Source organism: Prionailurus bengalensis, chromosome B2, assembly GCF_016509475.1.
Source record: "Prionailurus bengalensis isolate Pbe53 chromosome B2, Fcat_Pben_1.1_paternal_pri, whole genome shotgun sequence".
Classification (NCBI taxonomy): domain Eukaryota; kingdom Metazoa; phylum Chordata; class Mammalia; order Carnivora; family Felidae; genus Prionailurus; species Prionailurus bengalensis.
In genome coordinates, this window is record NC_057349.1 from 142,887,583 (window position 1) to 142,909,065 (window position 21,483).

The 21,483-nt window shown below is 46.3% G+C and overlaps 1 protein-coding gene across 1 annotated transcript in view; it reads left to right on the top strand.

Moving 5' to 3' along the window:
- Positions 1–2,032: 2,032 nt before the first annotated feature.
- The window catches only part of TMEM181 (transmembrane protein 181), a 73,111-nt gene continuing 53,660 nt past the window's right edge, over positions 2,033–21,483 (top strand). Inside the window, exon 1 of the mRNA XM_043593127.1 lies at positions 2,033–2,268. Within this exon, the coding sequence (XP_043449062.1) occupies positions 2,138–2,268 (131 nt within the window). The 5' untranslated portion in view covers positions 2,033–2,137. The remainder of the gene's footprint in view (positions 2,269–21,483) is intronic.

Here is a 21,483-nt window from a genome sequence, read left to right on the forward strand (position 1 = left end):
ATCAATAAAGAGAAAGACGTGGGATCCAAACAGATGAGGGAAGAGAATCCCCAGGGTGATGGTGGAGAGCTTGCTTAGATAACAATCGTGCACCAGGCATAGGGCAACCGGTCCAGAACTGGTCAGAAGGCTAAGAAGAGATTTCTCAAAGATGAAATTGATAGAATGCATAATGTATTTGAATATCTCAAGAGTGGAGTTAGGCAATTTTGGGAGGACCTGAGGTTGAATTACAGATTAGTACATAGGCAACTAAGTAATAAAAAAGACCTGGCTAATTCTAGAGGAAATAAAATGTGTAGAAAAAGAAAAGTAATTGTAGTACACTCTATGGCTCAACTGTGCATAACATTTACAATATTATATATAAAAAAAATATATATATATGCAGGTGTGTACATGTCATATTTTATCTAGCAGTGTTAGCTCTTTGTGGTGAAAGAGGCAACAAAATAAGTTAGTACCCCATAATTTTGGAGTCAGAAAACTTGCATTGTCCTCCAAGGGCTACTGTGATTCAAAGGGAAAAAAAGGCTGAGGCTGGAGAAGTTAGGAAGTCTTCCCAGAGGATTTTTAAGTGTTCTGGTGTATCTTCGAGGTTGATTAATATTTCCCCCAGTGAGAAACTCTCTGTAGCCAATTATAAAATATTTGAAATGTGGCAGACGCTGGTCTCATCCCTATCTCATTTCAGAAAACAAATCAGCATGTATGCTTTCTGAAGCCCTCTTCTTAGAGTGTCTTTCTGCACTGTATTTTGGGTATAGCCAGTTCCGAGCTCTATTCTTTGCCCCCCAGAGATTATTAAATACAAATTTTTAAATACATGAGATGTTAACAAATTAAGGCTAAAACTGAACTGTGCAGGGTACAGGATAATCAGAAGTTATGGGAATGTTTGCAAGACTTGACAAGAGAGCTTGGCTAGCAGACAAAACATTGTTCCAAAATCTAAGGGGAAGGAGGAAATGAAACATGGGGATAGGGCCACCCGGCTGGCTCAGTCGAGATTGTTTAAAAATAGAAATGTTTTATAAAAAAAGAGCATGGAAGAGTGGGTGAAATTAGAGCATAACATCGGAATTCTGAGAATATGTAAAGGAGTGATGGTTAGAGTCACCTGGGGAGCTTTGAAAAATACAGATTCCTGGGACCTGTATTCTATAATTTATATTCAGTAGTGTAAGTGGCCCAAAATGTATATTTGCAAAATGTTTTCCAATACATAAAAAAGATAAACCTTGTGTGTAAACCTGTCCTGTAAACCTGTCGGTGGAAATGCACCGACCTCATGAGGAACAGTTGCTTCTTCACTTATTATTGTGAAAATTCACAAGAGATGACACCATCACCATCTTTAGATAACTAGTCCCACGGAAGATGTGTTAATTTGTGAGTTTCTATTTTATATTCTAGTGTTCAGCTTGTAGAGGATGAGAAACTCCCTTGCCTCCCTCCACCCCCAGATCCCGTGGTTATAGAACGTGTGGGAAGAGGCATCTCATTTGGACACATTCGTTTATCGTTAAAAAATATTTATTATGACATAACTAGAATGGGCTTGGTTTTAAATGTTTTTGCATTAGGCCAAGCAGAACCCAGGGAGGGGGGTGGGGGGGGGGAGGGGAAAGCAGTCAGGGGCTGTCCATGGTGCTGAACGTGGAGCAGGCTCCAGCCTTTGACCTGTTCGGTCCATCTCCAAGCCCCATTTTCCTTTTTTTCTGTCACCTCCAGTTTCTCCCCTTTCCCAACACGAGCAGCAGAGAGGATGGCCCTTCATATTTTTGTCCTGGGCGGCAGATGACCTTGTGTTGGATCTCCCCCCTGGCTCCTTCTCCCTGGGCGGCGGCCGATGGGCGCGGCACCCACCCCTCCTTAGGCCCCCGCGGCTCGGCAGCGGATCCCATCTGCAGCCCCGCAGGGGCCGGCTCCCCTCGTGTCGCCCCGCCCCCCCCGCGCCCCCTCCCCACTTCCCCCGCCACCTGCTCCTCCTCCTTCTCGGTCCCGCCCAGTGCGCTGGCAGCCCCCGATCCCCGGAGCAGGGAAGAGAGAGGGACGAAGGAAGCAATACAAAGGGCGGAGCGGCGGGAGGAGGGGACGCAGGGCTCGGCGCCGGGACGGCGGGCGCGGCACGGGCATGGACGCCGAGTACCCTGCCTTCGAGCCCCCGCTCTGCAGCGAGCTCAAGCACCTGTGCAAGCGGCTCCAGGAGGCGTACCGCGAGCTGAAGGAGGACCTCACGCCTTTCAGAGATGACCGCTACTACAGGTAGGGGCGGGCGGGCCCCCGCCGGCCGGGCTACGGGGAGGGGGCGCGGACCCCGGGCTTCGGGCAGCCCCCGCCCCCGCCCCCGCCTCCCTAGTCCGGGAACCGGGCTGCCCTCCCGGCCTGGCAGGGTCCAGCCCCTGGGCCGCCACCTCACCCCGGCGCGTGTCTAGTAGTGGGAGGAGGGGCGGAAATGGGGGCAGGTCTGTGGATTCTGGCTGCGATCGGGGAGCCGGGGTAAAGAGCTGTATAGCCATTCCCTAAAAACCTGAGCCGAGACTCTCAAATCCGGAGAAGGGGACCCACGGGCTTTCGTCCCTGCTTTGCTCCTCCCTCTCTTCCTCCCATCCTGTCATCCCCTCCCACCCCCCACCCGCAGGCCTACCGCCCCCACGGTCTTGCTCAGGCCTCGCTGAGTCCGGGTTTGGGGAGAGGATCACTCCCCCTCCAGCGTCAGGCAGGGAGGGCCTTGGCCTCTCTTTTGAGCTACTCAGGCCCCTGGGCTTTGGTGAAAATCTCTGAGGCTGGGATGTTCCTGAGCGTTGGGGGCAGATGGCCTCAGGGCTAAGCAGCACCTTGCTGAAGATGCTGTGGGAGGTCATGGTTGGCAACCCCAAGGAGTTGTTGGTTTGGGCTTGTCTGTGTTCATCTCTGGCACCCTCTCCGTGTAGCTAAGGTGACAGCTAGGAGGGCTGGTAGAGCCCTGCAGCAGGGCAGTGGCCCCTTGCTGTTCTGATGGGAAACCATGTCCATCGTTAGCGAGTGGACTTAGCTGATGTGTTGTGCTGTCATGCAAGAACCCCGTCTGGAGTCTGGAGTCTGGGGCCCTAGGGTGGTTTTGTTACTAACTAGCTCTGTGACCCTGAGAAAGTTATCTGCTGACTTTGCTTTGCAAGCTTCCTCATCTGTAAAATGGGTAGCTTGAACCAGAAGGTTTGTGAGGAGGCGAAAATTCAACGGATGATGTACTCACTATGTGCTTAAGGATGGAAGTTGTACCGCACAGCTATCTTTGAAGGGGTGATAGTCATTTTTTCACAACAGGCCCTAATAGCCATATATGTGCTAGAAACACATATATCACACTTATCATCAGACCTTTTCAAAAGTCCAATGGCTTCCCAGGGGCTAATCAGCAATATATTGCTGACTGATACATTGGTCACAGAATTACTGAGTGGAAAAGCCCATTTAAAAGATAAGTGATCCCTGTGGTGAGTCTCTGGGTGAGACTCACAATCTGTCTAATGCAGCCCCCCGGGAGACCTGACAGTATGGTAAAAACAAACAAATCAACAAAACCCAGGTAGTTTTCAATCTTATGTTTGATGAATATTCCAGTTTCCTTTCCTACTAATTTCTCACCACTCTATTTTTTTTTCTCTGTATTTATTTTCTTGGGAACATTTCTTTGGCAAGGGATGTAGTGAATAGCTAAATGGTCTTAATTCAGGTAGCAGAGAAGAGAACAAAGCCACACCACTGGTTAATTCACAATTGGATCATCTTTTGTTCATTCACCCATTTATTCAATGAATAGTCATCGAGTTAACTCTTGTGTTCCTGCTACCATTCTGGGTGTTAGAGATACAGGGTCCCTGATACCGTGGAGCTTATAGGTAATAAACAAATGATTACATATTGTAATGAGGGCTAGCAAGATAATAAACCAGGTGCCATGATAAGGAGCAATGGGGGTGCCACTTCAGAGAAGGTAATGGAGAAGGCTTTTAGAGAAGGTGACATTTGACTAAGAATGAAGAATGAGTTGCTCACTAGACAATGAGCTAAGGAGGAAAGTTCCAGAAGAGGGAGTATAAGTGTAAAGTCCCTGAGGCCATATAAACACGGTATAATAGTCCCCTCTACTCTGCAAGGGTTATGTTCTAAGACCCCCAGTGAAACCGCAGATAGTACTGAATCCTAGACATACTGTTTTTTCCTATACATACATACCTATGATAAGGTTTAAGTAATTTTTAAAATTTCTTTCTTTTTTTTTTAATGTTTATTTTTGAGAGAAAGACAGAGCATGAGCAGGAGAGGGGCAGAGAGAGAGGGAGACACAGAATCCAAAGCAGGCTCCAGGCTCCCAGCTGTCAACACAGAACCCTACGTGGGGCTTGAACTTCTGAATTGTGAGATTATGACCTGAGCCGAAGTCAGACACTTAACCAACTGAGCCACCCAGGCTCCCCTAATTGATTTATTTTTTAAAGTTTATTTATTTTTGAGAGAAAGAGTGAGAGAGAGAGTTGGGGAGAGGCAGAGAGCAAGGGAGAGAGAGAATCCCAAGCAGGCTCCATGCTGTTAGTATGGCACCCAATGGGGGATTTGATTTCACAAACCATGACATGATATGAGCTGAAATCAAGAGTTAGATGCTTAACCGACTGAGCCACGCAGGTGCCCCAGTAGAGTTTAATTTATAAATTAGGCTCAGTAAGAGATTAACAACAACTAAAAATTAAATAGTACAATTATAATATAATCAAGATTGTGTGAATGTAGTCTCTCTCAAAATATTTTACTGTACTGTACTCACCCTTCTTGTGATGATGTGAGATGACAACACGCCGATGTGGTGAAATGCAGTAAGGTGAATGACATAGGCTTTGTGATGTGACATTAGGCTACTATGGACCTGCTGACCATATATCAGAGGCAGGATTATCTGCAGGTAACTGAAGCGGCCACAGAAAGCAAAACCACAGATAAGGGGGGACTACTGTGTATTCAAGGAATAGACAGAAGACCAGCATGGTCAGAAAAACAGGTAGGGCCAGGTCATATTTAGTCTTGAATGTTAGACTGAGAAGTGTGAATTTCATTAGAATTCCAGTGTGAAGCCATTGAAGGCTTTAAGTGGGGGGAGTGATATGAGCAGTTCGGCTGCCTGTCCGACAGCAAACATCTGAATCTATGCTTCAGGAACTACTCCACCAGTTGATTTGGATCTTGAAGACCATGAATTTACCATGGCTGGAAGGGGAAAGTGGTGAATTCTGTCCCCCTGCTATGAGAACAAGTCAACTACAGAATGCTTGACAATATTGTGTGTTGGCAGAGCAGTGAGGCTGAATCATGAAGACTGGTTTATAGTGAGGCGATGTTTTAGGTCATCGATCTATCTTCCATTGCTCCACTGGATTTTTATATCAATGGGTTGTACCTTTACAAAACTAGGCGAAATATTCTTGAGCTTCTAAGTTGGGAAGCTGATAGTCACAGCTCCTGCATCCGCTTAGCTGGAAGATGAACTTGCTACTATAATTTTTGCTCCTGCTTTTCTCACTGCCTTTGTTTCCTCATTAGTGATTTATGATTAAAAGGCACCCTTCCTTTTTCCCCTGGAGGACTGGGCCTTGCTTCATGTGGCTGACAGTTTCCTCATAATAGGGTACAGCAAGGAAGACAGCTGCTAATGCCCATTTTCTTTTTTTTTTAATTTTTTTAATTTTTTTTTTCAACGTTTATTTATTTTTAAGACAGAGAGAGACAGCATGAACGGGGGAGGGGCAGAGAGAGAGGGAGACACAGAATCGGAAGCAGGCTCCAGGCTCTGAGCCATCAGCCCAGAGCCTGACGTGGGGCTCGAACTCACGGACCGCGAGATCGTGACCTGGCTGAAGTCGGACGCTTAACAGACTGCGCCACCCAGGCGCCCCATAATGCCCATTTTCAAAAGATGGTTGGTCCCTCCATTAGATGCCATGACTGTTTGCATATTGGCTACATGATTTGGCATCATTGAAAAATGGCAGCCATGTTATCAAAGGACTCTTAGTCATTTGCACAAACTGAGAGATGACAGTGGTACAGCCCGATAGGAAAGGGGGAGTCGGCACCATGTAAGCTGGGTCTGAATCCTGGGTCTAAGTCTCAACTCTACCCTTTGCCAACTCCCTGGCCTTGGGAGTAATCACTGTGGTTCACTGGTGATAAACTTCCACATAAGAAAAATAAAGCAAAGATTTCATAGGCTCAACTGCTTTGTGAAAATAACACTGAAGATGCTTTCCAATACAGACAACAGAAAAACCAAAGCAGGCGGGAGGCAATGAATTGAGTTGTAGATCCAGCAGCCTAATGCTGTTATCAAGTCCTTTCTTTTTAACTTGATGGCACTTGGCCTCCATTGGCCACTAATAATCATGTAAGCTATTGCTTCTTATTGACATTCATGGGTAGAATGGGCTGGCTTCCTCTAAAAGACAAGGGATAACTTGAAGCCTGCAGCAAAACTCCTTGAATCTCATCTATTCTCCCACCAAAATGTAACAATGAAGAAGACAGACGTGTGTTGACCAGGACAGAACTTTCATACACTGCAGATGGGAAGATAAATTAGACAAGTCCCATATGCAACTGTTTGTCTAAAGTTGAACATATGCATCCCCTTTGGCCCAGCAATCCCTTTTAGGTATTTACCCTACAGAAATGCTTATACATGTCCTCAACAGACAAGGACTAAAATGTTCATAGCCACACAATTTGTAATACTCTTTAACTGGAAACCAACCTAATACTCATCAACAGTAGAATGGATAAATTTGACTTATTCCATAATGGTATATTATACAGCAATGAAAGTAAACAACTTACAACTATACACAACAAAAATGAGTCTCACACACACATAACATGAGCAAAAGAAGCTCAGAGTATATACACAGACTATATACTGTTTGATTCTACTTATATATAGTATAAAACAGGCAAAATGACTCTATGCTCTTGGAAGTCAAGGTAGTGGTTACCCATGAGAGAATAGTGAGTGGAAGTGGGCAGGAAAGGGCTTTATGGCTGCTGGTAATATTTTGTATCTTGATCTGGTTGCTGGTTACACAGGCATATTCAGTTTGTGAACATCTACCAAGCTATACACACAAAGTGTGTACTTTGCTGTTTGTGTATTATGCTTCAATAGAAAGCTTAAAAGAAAACCAACTCCTGTGTCTCATTGGTGACATCAGGGCCCTTGCTCTTTCTTGAGCTCCTGGGAAGGAAATAGAGGCAAATCAGAGCACCCCAGGAGCTGAGGGTGGGGCTAATTTCCCTAAGGCTTGTGTCCTCAAGGGAGGAGAGGTAGAGAGTAAAACATGGTTGGAACTCATTTAGGAAGAAGATGTGAGGAATGGATACCAGGCAGGCCCCCATGTCCATGAAATACATAGTAAGGAGCTGAAGAAAAATGAAGGACAGTAAATATGTTCCACTGGAGCTCAGCTCTTGGAGACTTTGTGGTTGGTCATTTTGCTGACCCATACTGTATTTCTCATGTTATTACTTTACCTCTGTAAAATACTACTGCAAAACGAAGATGGGCTTGAATTTTCTTGGCCAGAAAAGTGATGCCAGTGGTCCTTACCCAAGAGGCTTTCAGAAGCAACATTTCGTCACCTTGGTGAATTCATCAGGGCCCAGGGGCCCACCTTTAGTCTTGATGGCCTACTTTAGCCAGCACATCAAGAGAAGGATTCTCATTAACTAAGCTCTGGGCTAATGTACAGAATCAGGATGCCAGTCTATTTAATTGGGTTATGCAGACCCCTGAGAACACAGATAATGGTGGTCATGGCATCACAACCAGGGGATTATTAGATCAGGAATTCCCAATGCTAGCTGCACATCAGGATAACTTGGGAGAGCTTTTGAAAAGACAAATGCCCAGGGGTGCCTGGGTGGTTCAGTTAAGCGTCCGACTTCAGCTCAGGTCATGATCTCATGGGTCATGCATGGGATTGAGCCCCTTGTCAGGCTCTGTGCTGACAGCTCAGAGCCTGGAGCCTGCTTCAGATTCTGTGTCTCCCTCTCTGCCCTTTCCCTGCTCATGATGTCTCTCTCTCAAAAATAAACATTAAACATTTTTAAAAAAAATTAAAAGGACAAATGCCCAGTAGTACCCTCAAGAATTCTGATTTAATTGGCCTGGGCTGGATCTCAGCCAGGATGGAAAACCCAAGAGGGGTGAGTAGAATGTTTAAGAGCATTAAGCTGAGGGTGCCTGGTACGTCCGTCTCAATGGGCCAGACTTGCCAGCAGGACAGCAATACTGGAAATCATTAGTTAAGGCTCCTCCCCCACGCAAAGCACAGCAGCCGCTGTCACCAATCACCTTGGCTTTTTCCACACTTCTAGGCTGACCTAACTCCCTTTTTAGGTTAATACATCTGTTCAGGTTATAGGTAGGTTTAAAGGTCTGAGGACCATTTTTTCCATTTAAGGCAAACCTGCATATATGTGCTGGTTTTGATGTTAATGACCCATCAGACCCGACCCACCTAACATGATTTTCATGTTAATGTTTCAGCTGGCTAACATTTGTCCTTCTTTTCAAGTTATTGGGGCAATTCATTGTAATTAGAGTACTGACCTCTCTCTTTGTCTTTTTTTTTTTTTTTTTTTTTTGGTGGGAGGAAACGTAAGTATCTCTCTGATGAGACCATAATTTTAGAAAGGTAGAAAAATCATTTCATTAAACTTGTATGCTTGAGAACTTAGAGTTATGTACAAATCTGGCTCAGCGAGAAAGGCTGGTTTTCTGTTTGGGACAAGACACAGATAGGCCTCAGAAGGGCCCTGGACCAAGGACCTAGCAAACATGTGTATGAGGGGCCAGTGGTGGGCACTAGGACAGGTCAGCAACTCCCAGACCTACCCAAGTCTTCCCAGGGCAGCACCCCTCCCCCATGACTCCTGACTGCTTTCTGCTCCCATGCTCTGGGATCTTGCTCCACCAATTATTCTGTCTTGTTCTCATGTCTCAGTCTTTCCCTCAACTCTGACTCCTTCCCAAATGCTTAGTCCAAACTTCCTTCAGCCCAGCCTCCTTGGGTACAACCACACTGTCTTCTTCAACAAATGTTGCCCTGCCTTCTTCCTCTACCATATTGTCCTGCAATTGAGTTAAGGGTGGTCTCTGCATGTTGGCTCCCATGTTGTTTCCTTCCTCACTGATTTCATAGCAGATGCCTGACTTACTCCCACTGGTGCCTAACTCAAATTCTTACATATCTAATTGCTTTACATATAGCCCCAATATGCATATGTTTAGCTATTTGCAGTCTTCCTGCTTTGTATCCCTGTGAAACAGCACTCAACATCTGCTGGCTATAGATATGGCAAACCCTGTGGCTATAAAAGACCCCAAACTGTTGCTGCCCTTGGGAGTTCTCTGACTCAGAGACTCCTTCCTCCCTCTGCTGAGCAATATTACCAGTACACAGAAGTCTCCTCTTCAATTCTCCCCCAGCCAGGGTTTGCTAGCATTCTTTATTGTGGTAAGGCTGTGTCTAATCTGTCTCTATGTCATGAGCATCTAAAACAAAGTATATCACACAATAGGTGTGTGATACCTGCTACATTAAAAGCATGAATGAATGAAACAATGGAAGAAGTTTCACTAAATTACAGGCAAGCAGATTTTGCCCCAGTTTTTAATAGGTAGAAGCTATGAACTGAAGAGTTCCACATGAGCCCCCAGTAAAGTTGGGAATTGCTTGCTGGGCAGTAGTTGCTCTGGAGTAACCACCAGGAAGATAATTTTTAAAATATAGTGAAAAATTATTAAAGATATTAAAATTTACAGTAGAAAATATTCAGTTAATGCAAAAGAAAACAGAAAAGGGGACTAGAGGAACAAAAAAGACATGAGACATATAGAAGATAAATAAAATGGCAGACATAACTCCAGCTGTATCAATTATAATATGAAATGTGAATAAACAAAACAATCTATCAAGAGGCAGAGGTTGTCAATGAGATAATAAGCAAGATCCAGTTATATCCTGTCTACAGAAAACACACTTTATTTTTTTAATGTTTATTTATTTTTAGAGGGAGAGAGAGAGAGGCAGAAAGGGAGAGAAAGAATCCCAAGCAAGTTCTGCGCTAACAGACGTGGGGCTTGATCTCACAAATTGTGAGATCGTGACCCAAGCCAAAAGCAAGAGTCAGATGCTTAACCAACTGAGCCACCCAGGCACCCCCAGAAAACACACTTTAGATTCTAAGATATAAATGAGTTGAAAGTAAAGGATGGAAAAAGATAGATCATGCAAACAGCAAACTTAGAAAAGCTGGTGTGACTATACCACTACCAGATAAAATAGCTTTTAAAATAAAACATGTTACTGAGAGATAAAGAGGGATATTCTATTATGATAAAAGGGTCAAACCATTAGGAAGATATAGCCCTGTAAACTTGTATGCAATGAACAACAGAGCCTAAAATACATGAAGCAAAAACTAACAGAAATGAAGGGAGAAGTAGAAGATTCAAAAATAATAGTCGGAGTCTCCAATACCCACTTTCAATGATGGATGTAAAAACTAGCCAAGAGATTGATGATGTTGATAAAAGGCTTGAACAACAGCATAAACCAACTAGACCTACTAGGAATCCATAGAATACTATGCCCAACAACAGTAGAATACAAATTCTTCTCAAGTGTACACGGAGCATTCTCTGGGATAGATCATATATTAGTCCGTGAAACAAGATGTAATAAATTTAAAAGGACTGAAATCAAACAAAAGAAGTTCTGCAACAACCATGGAGTGAAAATAGACATCAATTATAGGAAGGAATTTAGGAAATCTCCAAATGTGGCAATTAAACAACACACTCCTAAATAACCCATTGGCAAAAGATGAATCATAAAGGAAATTCATATTTTGAGATGAATGGAGTGAGGACACACTTCACCAGAACACCTGGGATACAGCTAAAGCAGTACTTAGAGGGAAATTTATAGCTGTAAATGTACATATTAAACAAGAGGGAAGAGCTCAAATCAATACTTAACCTTCTACCTTAAAACATTGGAGAAGAAAAGAAAACCCAAAGCAAGCAGAAAAACAATAGTAAAGAGTATGCTGAAGATTAACTAAAGAAAAATAGAGAAACAATAGGGAAAATGAATAAAACTAAAAGTTGGTTTTATGAAAAGATCAATTCACTTGACAAACCTATAACTAGACCGACCAAGAAAAAAAAGAAGATGCAAATTACCAGAATCAGGAATAAAAGAGGGAACATTGCTCTCAGTCTTACAGAAATAAAATAAATAAAAGATTACAAGGGAATGCCATTAGATAATTGACATGGATAAATTCTAAGAGACACTGTTATGCTGTTACCAAACCAAAGACATCGCAAGAAAACCACAATCTCTCATGGATATAGACAGAACAATTTTCAAACAAAACAAAAAGCTAGCAAACTGAGTCCAGCAATGGGATTATCAAAAAAAGGATTATGCACCATTACCAAGTGGTGTACGAATGCAAGGTTGTTTTAACATTAAAAAAATCAATTAATATGTAATGCCACCAGCCCATCTCATGTTTTCTTTCACTTATCATTTGGTGTTTCTAGGTTGTACAACTCTGTGCTTATGGGATGTCCTGAATGACCTTAACTGGCTGCTGGTGTCTGTATGGCATCTGTGGTTCAGACAGCAGGGTTCTTCCTGGTGGCTCACCCAAGTTAATTATTTTTATGTGCGCCTTCATGTAAACAGAGCCTTGGCCCATGCACCAGAGTTGTTTTCTTCTCTTTTCTTTTTTTTTTTTTTTTAATGTTTACTTTTGAGAGAGAGAGAGAGAGAGAGAGAGAGCAAGACAGAGCATAAGAGGGGCAGAGAGAGAGGGAGACACAGAATCCAAAGCAGACTCCAGGCTCTGAGATGTCAGCACAGAGCCCAAAGCAGGGCTCGAACTCATGGACCGTGAGATCATGATCTGAACCAGTTAGACGCTTAACCGACTGAGCCACCCAGGCACCCCTTTCTCTTTTCTTTAAAGCTAGCTGCATCTTGTTCTGAACCGAGAGGAAACTCATAAAGAAGACATTCATTTCCTTCAGAGAAAAGCAGGAAGAAGTCCAACTGTTCCCCGGGGCTGGTTAGCATTCAGCTACAGCAAGGACTCCACTCTTACACTAGAAGACCATCATTTTCCAGATGAGAACAGGCCTCCAAAGCTCGAAATATGAAAGCCGGGACCCTGGATTAGCTTCCTAGGGCTGCGGTGACACAGTGCCACAAACCGAGCGGCTTATGTGGCAGATGTCTATTGTCTCCCAGTTCTGGAAGCCAGAGTTCTGAGCTCAGGGTGCCCGCAGGGTGGTTCCTTCCGAGGCTGTTCCTTGGATGGTACATGGCCTTCAGTCTTTTCCCAGTATCTTCACATTGTCTGCCTCTGCATCCAGATTTCCCCCATGAGGACACCAGTCGTGGTGCATCAGGACTCTTATTTCTGAATAAGGCCCCATTCACAGGCACTGGGCATCAGGACTTCGACAACTAGGGGACATAGTTCCACCCATAACAGGCTCTCCTTGAAGAGGATAGCCCATGTGTGGATACAGGCTGTGGACTTAGATTCCCCTCTGGATGTTTTCTAAACTAGCAGTTGACTGATGAACATGAGCCAGGAGGGCTGCGTCTTGACTTGGCTCTGTTGCTACCATCCTGGAAATCAGGTCTGCACATCTCACAGAAGGATCTCAGATCCCTCCTGGCTCTAAACCCAAGACCACAGAGTGGGGGGGGGTGTGTTGTGGGCCTGAAGGGGGTGACCCGGTAATGGCCTTCCCAGCAGAGATGATTACGCTGAGCTACCTGAACTTTATGAAGTTCAGGTTGGGAAAGGTGTGTGTGTGTGTGTGTGTGTGTGTGTGTGTGTGTGTGTGGTGTATGGTGTGTGTGTATATGGCATGTGTGTAGTATGTGTGTGGTGTGCATGGGTGTGATGTGTGTGTGGGAAACCAGTTTTCTGGGGGCTGTTGGGTCAGAGGTAAGGTGACCAAAGTGTCCTGGCTTTAGCACTGAACGTCCAGTGTCCTGGGAAAGCCCTCAGTCCTGGGAATGTCCAAAGGTTGGTTACCCAAAGGTGCGGCTGCGGCTGCAGCCTGAGGATGTAGGGTCTGAGGCTCTGAGGCTGCACCGACCACCTGGAGCCGCGTGCGTGCACGTGGGGTGGCAGCACCAGAGTCCTGGGCAGAGGGGACAGAGGTGCGCCCTTGAACTTCTCCACTCAGGATTGTTGGTTCTGCCTCCTTTGTCCAGCTTTCTCTTCTTGCCTCAGCCCTTGTCCGCCCTGCCTGCGGAATAAAGACAGGCTGGTTACCTTGGGGCCGTGGTTCCCAGAGGTGAGCCCCCCCAAGGCAAGAAAGCCTCAAGGCTCTTTTTAAAGCAACTACTATTTGGGGGGCACCTCCTTTCCTGTCCCGAAATGAAATTCCTTGGTAATATCTTGCATGCTTCCGTAACTTAAAAAACAAAAACAGCTACCATAAATGTAATCAGAACAAGCAATGAAAGCAATGCATATATAGTATGTATTTCAACCCGCAGATGCTCTGGTAAGTCACTAAAAGGAAATGTGCCTGGGGGCGCCGGGGGCTCAGTCTGCTAAGTGTCTGACTTCCGCTCAGGTCATGAGCTCACGGTTTGGTTCGTGGGTTTGAGCCCCTGGAGCCTGCTTCGGATTCTGTGTCTCCTTCTCTCTCTTCCCTCCCCCACTCACATTCTCTCTCTCTCTCTCTCAAAACTAAATAAACATTAAAAAAAAAAAAAGGAATGAAATGTGCCAGGGGGCAAGATTTTCAAAAGCCACTGCTTTTGACCCCTCTGCAGGCATTCCCCGGGGTGGGTGGGCGCCCACACTGTTCCCCACAAGAGGCCACTCTCTGAAGGTTGCCCCACCCCTACCCCTCATTCAGCCCAGGTTGCAGGGCATTGCCCTGCCCATTTTGGACGTTTCTATACCAGGGCTCCTGCCTTCCTCCCTGACCCTGTAAGTTCTTGAGTTTTGTGCCCTTTAGTCTGCATCCTGCAAGTCAGGATAAAGACCTTTCTTCTGTATGTTCAAGGCCAAAGTAGCCTGGTGGCCTTTCTGTGGCCTAAGGGCCCTTGGACCTGCAGCTGGACGGCCCCTTCTCATACCTGGAACTGGCCAACTCAACATTTACACTAACTTGGCAATTTATGGCAAATTGTGGATCTAATTTGAGCAGCTTGGTTTGCTGTGCAGGAAGTGGCTTGCTCCAGTGGCTGGCTGGTCCCCTTCTGGAAGCAGAGCTCTGAAGGTAGAGGCAGGCCTTGTGATGAGCCAGGGCCCTGGGGGTGCTGCACACAGAAGTGGGGGGAGCTTTAGCGGGGGGGGGGGGGGGGATGCTGTCCTACCTCCTTTGTCTCCTAGGGAATGAGGGAAGCACACCGAACTTGGAAAAAATACCATAACCTGGGGACAGCTGTGTTCTTTCAATTCTTTTGAATACACCCACATGGCTCGGAAAGTGCCCTTCGGGTGCGGTTATTTGTAGGGCAGTGCTCTTAACAAATCGTGTTGATTTCCAATCCCCAAGCCCCATGAGGACTTGAAGAAGGGTTATGTTTCTATGTGAGGACTATTACCAGTTTCCTCAGTTTACCTGTCCAGCATTTCTGACATGCAACCCCATGGGCTCGGTGAAGAGAGCCCTCAATTTTGATTCAGGCCAACAAAGATAACTTAAAAGTCAGTTCGGAAAGGGGAAGCACACGGACGGCTCGGTGGTGAATGATTGAGAAGCTCCAGACCTGGCATTCTTCTTATGGCGGTTCTCCTCAGCTGCTTGCAGGGCAAAAATGCTAAATCAAACACCGTCCCTTCGGGTTGCAATAGTAATGATGACTTTGCTGTAGTTCTCACTGTCGAGCGCAATGTCAGGGACACTTCCAGGCATTAACTGTCACTTTATAGAGATATGGTACAACAGCATTTAAGACTATTGATTGCAAGTATTAATTTCAGCCCAAAAGAAGGAATTTATTACAAAGACACAGAGATAATTTACAGAATCAAAGGGCAAAAATGCAGCTGGACCCCAGGAAGGAGCTGGAAGCGATTCTGCATTGATTTCATGGGTTTGTCATTCTGATCTCTTACCAGTGCCCCAAACCACCACTTACCAAATTTACTGCCCAGTGGAAGCCTTTAGAAAGCCTTAATAATGATGATGCCTAAGCTCTACTTCATATTCTGATTGGATTGGTTTGGGGTTCAGCCTGGGTATTGGGCCTTTTTAATGCTCTCAAGTGATTTTGACTTCAATACATTTTGAGTCCCATTGTTCTAAACTAATTTGTTCCTCTGCCCTTTTGTCCTGCCTGCCTGGGAGCTCCCAGTCTTTGACCAATACCCATACTCTCTTCTCTGTGCTTAAGCTGCTCTTTTGCAGGAAGAAATCACCACCAGGCAGGCATTAGTAGGAGTCACATTTTTTTAGAAGTCATCATTAATATGAGATCAAAGACGTCAGCTGGGGCCTCCAGGAAGCCCCAGAATCCTGTTAGATTTCCCCAGGACGCTCATTTGCCCAGTCTTTGCAACAATGACTTCAAACCTTCTCCACTTCTTTGTGCTGAATCAAGTGGACAAGTCCCCAGAGCCCCCTGGGCCCTGCCCCCAACCTCCCATCCCTCCCCACCATGGCCATGCTTGCTTGTGCACCTGAGTTGTCCTGATAAAGGTCCACATAGTTCCTGGCCTCTGCCACCTCTGCCCCACTGGGGGGAGGCTCGTTCACCCCTCATCGGCTGGACTGGTGCCCATAGGCCCTGACTCCCCAGTGCCTGCTTGCAGGGGCCCGGGATACAACCTAGATGTGTTGGTCAGACTCCGGACCGCGGAAGCCAGATGGCAGGACAGAACCAACGGACTGTTTCCAGACATGGTAGTTTCTGGCAATCTTTCTGCAAGATCAAGCAACCAGAGATGTTGGTAGTGAAGCCCGGACAGCTTGCACTCCCTTGAATTTACTCTCCTGAGCCCCTGCCTCCATTCTCTCTCCATGCTTCCCTGGGGTAGCACCTGCTTCCCATAAAGTTAATATGGAAACTTTTGCCTCAGATTCTGTTTTCGAGGGAAGCAAGCCGAGATCTTGTTAAACGTGAAGACAGTTTTGCCCAGTGACCCATAGAAGAAATACAGGCCGGGAGGAGCGTGGCCAGCTGTCCTGGTTTGCCTGGGGCTGCAGGACCCCGGGAATCAGGCTTTCAGTACTAAAACTAGGAAAGTCTCAGGAAAACCGGGACCAGCAAGGTGTCCTCACGGACGGGGGAGCACACTCAGCTTCCCACCTCTGAATGACATGCTTGCTGCTCCCACAGCCCCCGCCCTTTCCTTCCGTGGGAAAGTGCCCTCTGCCCCATCCTCGAAACCGTGAGAAGACACGCCAGTATATTGCCAGTCATCTGGCAAATCCAGCTGTCCTTCGTTCAGTACGCATGCTGGGTGTCTTTCCATACCGGGCTTTGTGCCAGGCCCTGGAGAAATGAGAAGTCAAGGGCGGCACAGGGAAGTCGCAGGTGATGGTAGTGGAATGGTACTTGTTTGGTGAAAGTGAAGTGTATGCAAAACAACCTCCAAAGGCTGAAGGAAAAGGCCGACAAGTCCCCCTTGAGGAGAAGTGGTTTATTAAGGGGTCTTATGGACAGAAGCATATCTTGGGCATCATAAGACAGGAGATCTCTGCAGCCCCACCTCCTGAAGACCTGCTTCTGTAACCCCAGAGGCTGACAGTACATGTGGGGGACCAGCCAGGAGGACAAAGCTTGAGAGCAGGTGTGTGTCATGGCCACAGGCCAGATTGAGGACGTTACCGCATGGGGTGTAGTTAAGGGTGTGGTTAAGCAAAAGGAAAGAGATGGAGGGGGTGCTGTGCTCAATGTTTCAGGTCACAGACCAGTCATCATGGCGGATTTGTTCAAGATGGCGTTAGTCTGGTTCATGCAGTGTCTCCCAAATGCAAAGAACAAAATAAAAGCTACATTTCAGTCAAATAAATTGAGAGTGATACTTAAAAAATCCTAAATTACCACAGGCAGAGAAGGTGAAGGTATCAGTATGCTGGACACTAATTCCTGGTGAGTCGAAACAGTGGGGCCCGTGAGCAAGGGCTGTGCCCCATGAGAGTGTGTGAGAGCCAGGGTTGGGCCCTGCTTCTACTCACTATGCTTCGTTATTGCAAGTACCAGAAACCAATGGGCACCAAGGAAAAAAGAGAGCATTTGTTTCAAAGTGCTAAGAGGACAGAATGAGATCATTTGTGTAAACTCCTTAGCATAGTAGTCAACTTTATAGTGATTCTGGGAGTTCCGTGCAGTTATCTTACCTTTGGAGACGAGAACAGAGGAAGCAAACATTATGTAGCAAGACTATGGAAACCAGTCTCCAAAGATGGTACCCGAGAGAACCACTCCTCCTAGGGTTCATGCTCTTCTGTTGTCTCTTCGCCGTGGATCTGGGCTGGCTCTGACTGGCGTTTTACCCACAGAATATTGTGGTAGTGATGCTGAATGATGTCTGAGGCCAGGTCGTAGGAAGCCCTGCAGCTTCGTCTTTGGTGTCTCGGAGCCACCATTCGAGGGGAAACCAGCCACAAGTTTGAAGTCCAACTTCCTGGGCAAAACTGTCTTCACGTTTAACAAGATCTCGGCTTGCTTCCCTCAAAAACAGAATCTGAGGCAAAAGTTTCCATGTGGAAACCAGCCACAAGTTTGAAGTCAAACTTCCTGGAGATCTATGAGGAAGCCCAAGCTAGCCGTGTGGAAGAAGCCACATGGGAAAGACTGCCTGGCTGGCCCCCTGCTTTCCAACCATCCAAGATCAGGTACCAGACATGTGAGAGGATGCATTTTGGATGTCCAACACAGTCAAGCCTTCAGATGACTGCGGCCCCGATGTCATCAGACTGTATTCACAAGGGAGACCCCCAGCAAGAACCACTCAGCTGAGCTTGTCAACACACAAGACCACGAGAGATAGTAAACTATTGTTTTTTTTTTTTTCAACGTTTATTTATTTTTGGGACAGAGAGAGACAGAGCATGAACGGGGGAGGGGCAGAGAGAGAGGGAGACACAGAATCGGAAACAGGCTCCAGGCTCTGAGCCATCAGCCCAGAGCCCGACGCGGGGCTCGAACTCACGGACCGCGAGATCGTGACCTGGCTGAAGTCGGCCGCTTAACCGACTGCGCCACCCAGGCGCCCCAAGTAAACTATTGTTTTAAGCCACCGTAGTAGATGCCATCTAAAATGGTTTCCAGTGACCCCCCCCCAAGATATTCACACCCTTTCATGCATGATCCCCACCTCTTGAGAGTTGGATGGACTTGTAATTTGCTTCTAAAGAATAGAGTAAAAACATTGGGATGTCACCGGTGAGGTTAGGTGACTTGTGTCTTACCCTCACTATCTAGTTCTTCTCACTGACTCCCTCAGATGAAGCAAAGCTGCCTTGTCAGAAGCTTCCCTGTAGAAAGTATCAAGGGGTAAGGAACTGAGAATGGCCCCCAACCAACAGCCCATGAGGCACTAGCTCCTGCCAACAACCACAAGCATGAGCTTTGAGGTGGACCTTTCCCCAGTCTAGGCTTGAGGATAATTTCAGTTCCGGATGGCACAGTGCCTACAGCCTGAACCAGAGCCTGAGCAAAGGGACCCAGTTAATTGAGCCCACATTCCTGACCCACAGAAACCACAAGATAATACATGTTGTTTTAGGGCCCAAAGTTCTGAGGTAATTTGTTCTGTAGCAACAGATAAGTAATATAGCTACTATATGTTGGGGTAGTTTGTCATGCAGCAATAAATAATGTGAACGAGTACAATAAGAAAGCAAAAACAAGTCTTATATTGTCAATAACCCCAAGCTGAATGTCTGTGCTCTGGAATTACTAAACCTGATAAAAAGATAAGGTTTGGAACCAGCAAGAGGTTAGACCTTGCTTCTCCTGATCAGTTCTCAGGAGTCAAGAAGACCATGAAAAGTAAGCTCCCATGTTTGGTGCAACAAGTAGGCCAGAAGGCATAAGCCCTCCTGCAAATGACTGGAGGAGGTTTTGGGGAAGGCAGCATGGCGAGAGAACTGAGCCCTGGTGGAAATACCTTAGTTCTGCTCTGCTTACTGCAGAGGGGATGAGTCAGCTGGTGATGGGCGTCCAGGAGCTGTGGAAACCCAGGCCAAAGAGGTCGCTAATGTCAGCTGGCATCAACTATAACCAGGCTCAGGGGAGAGTCAAGACTGTGAGATTTTCCTGCCTTGGAACAAAAAATAGGCAATTAGAGTCATTGGTACTGAATTCATCTATATTCTCTGCCTTGAACATGTAGGTCAGTTTCTCTTTTTAGGAAGTCTTCCATTTAGGGGTGTTAGGGACTGAATGCATGTGTGTCACCCTCTGCATGCCTCCAGCCAGCTCCTGTTCATATGTTGAAGACCTAACCCCCCACTATAGCTGAACTTGGAGTAAGGAAGTAATTAGGCATCCTTATCAGAAGAGCTACCAGACAGCTCCTGCTGTCTCTCTATCCTCTCACACACGCTTTAAGGAAAGGCCATGTGGTGGTGTCTCCAAGCCAGGAAGAGAGTCCTCACCAGAAACTCAACCGATCAGAGCCTTGATCCTGGACTTGTAGCCTCTAGAACTGTGAGGAAAAATTTAACTGTGTAAGCCACTCAGTATCTGCGTGAGCCATTCGTATTTTGTTACAGTGGCCCAAGCAACTAACACAATGGGTTAGAGAGAATTGGAATCAGCCATTTCTGTTTCCTTCCTATTTAACTCAGGGCCCCACTAGAGCATGAGCACTTGATGTTAGCCATTACTGATGATGATGATGATGATGATGATGATGATTTTGAGAGAGAGGAGGTGGGGGAAGCATTCGAGGGGAAGGGGCAGAGGGAGAGGGACAGAGAATCCCAACACGGAGCCCTACAAGGGGCTTCATCTCATGATGGTGAGATCATGACCTGACCCGAAATCAGGAGTTGGGAGGCTTAACTGATGAGCCACCCAGGTGCCCCGTTATTGATTATTATTAATAAGATAGGTAAGGAGATCACTGCAGTGTATCTACAAAATGTTAGACAAGTGTTGTTAAATTAGGAAGTAAATTTGACAGTAGACCATGAATTTCCTAGGGTATCAAGAATATTTGCAGATGAACCCCTTGAGTTGTTGCCATTAGCCTTGAAAAATAGCAGTGAGTGGGAGTCAGCAAACTACAGACTGGTGGACTTGACTTTGGCCCAATTCTAGAGGAAATGACTTTAAAGGATGGCTTTTTGGCCCTTAGAAAATGAATATGGACATTAGGTATGAGTAGGGGTTTTTCTAAGAATACGTGGTATCAGACAAATCTAATTTCTGACATTTTGATCCTTTTTGTTCTTTTTTTTTTTTTTCCAGTTTCCAAAGGCTTAATTGGTAAATATGTTTTAGAAAAGAAAGATTGATTCTATTACTTCCAAGTCAGTGGAATGAAGAATTGTGTCCAGGGCCACATCACATGGTACCAAAGGGGACTGATGCTTTGTCCACCTTTTTTATTCACAGATCTAGTCAAAAGCACAAGACTTGTCGTCAACCAATTCTTTAGGCTTAAACCATAGGCTGATTTCTTTCTCCTCACTTAAAAAAAATATTTATTTTGGGAGAGAGCGCATGTGCACAAGCAGCGGAGGGGCAGAGAGAGAGGGATAGAGAGAATCCCAAGCAGGCTCCGGCTGTCAGTGCAGAGCCAGAAGCAGGGCTCCGCCCCACAAACCAACTGAGCCACCCAGGCACCCCTCTCTGCACTTTTTACTGAATCACCGCCATGAATGGCATTCCTGCCAACTTGAAGGCAGAAGTCCTCACGGATGGTGTCTGGCTTAGAATCTGCTTGGTTGGCCTCCCCAAGCATCGAATTCTGGCCCTCCCAGACCATGGCCCCAGTCGGCCTGACTTCATGTACTTCACCTGCCCGGGGAGGAACAGGAGGCCCTGCAGGTCAATGTAGTGCTGCTTCAGGAGTCCTCAGACACCTGTAGGAGCTTCATGGCCACGAGTCGGAACCCCTTCGACCTTAAGCGCTTGATGATCTCACCCACTAGGCCATGCTGCACACCTTCGGGCTTGATGGCAATGAACTTGAGCTCCTGCTCAGCCTTGGCTGGGAAGCTGGCTGGGTGGTGGGGGAAAGGCAGACTTGGAGCAGGAGGGCCAGGAGCCACTCAGGAGGAGGCCCCGTGATGACCACACCTTGGAAGCTCCGCCCTATTTTGACTCTTTTCGAAACAAAGCTGGGATGCACTCACCTACGGGTCCGATCCCCCAATTAAATGGGACTACTGTGGAGTGCTGTGACACGTCATGTATATGGACTTTAGAAGGCTCT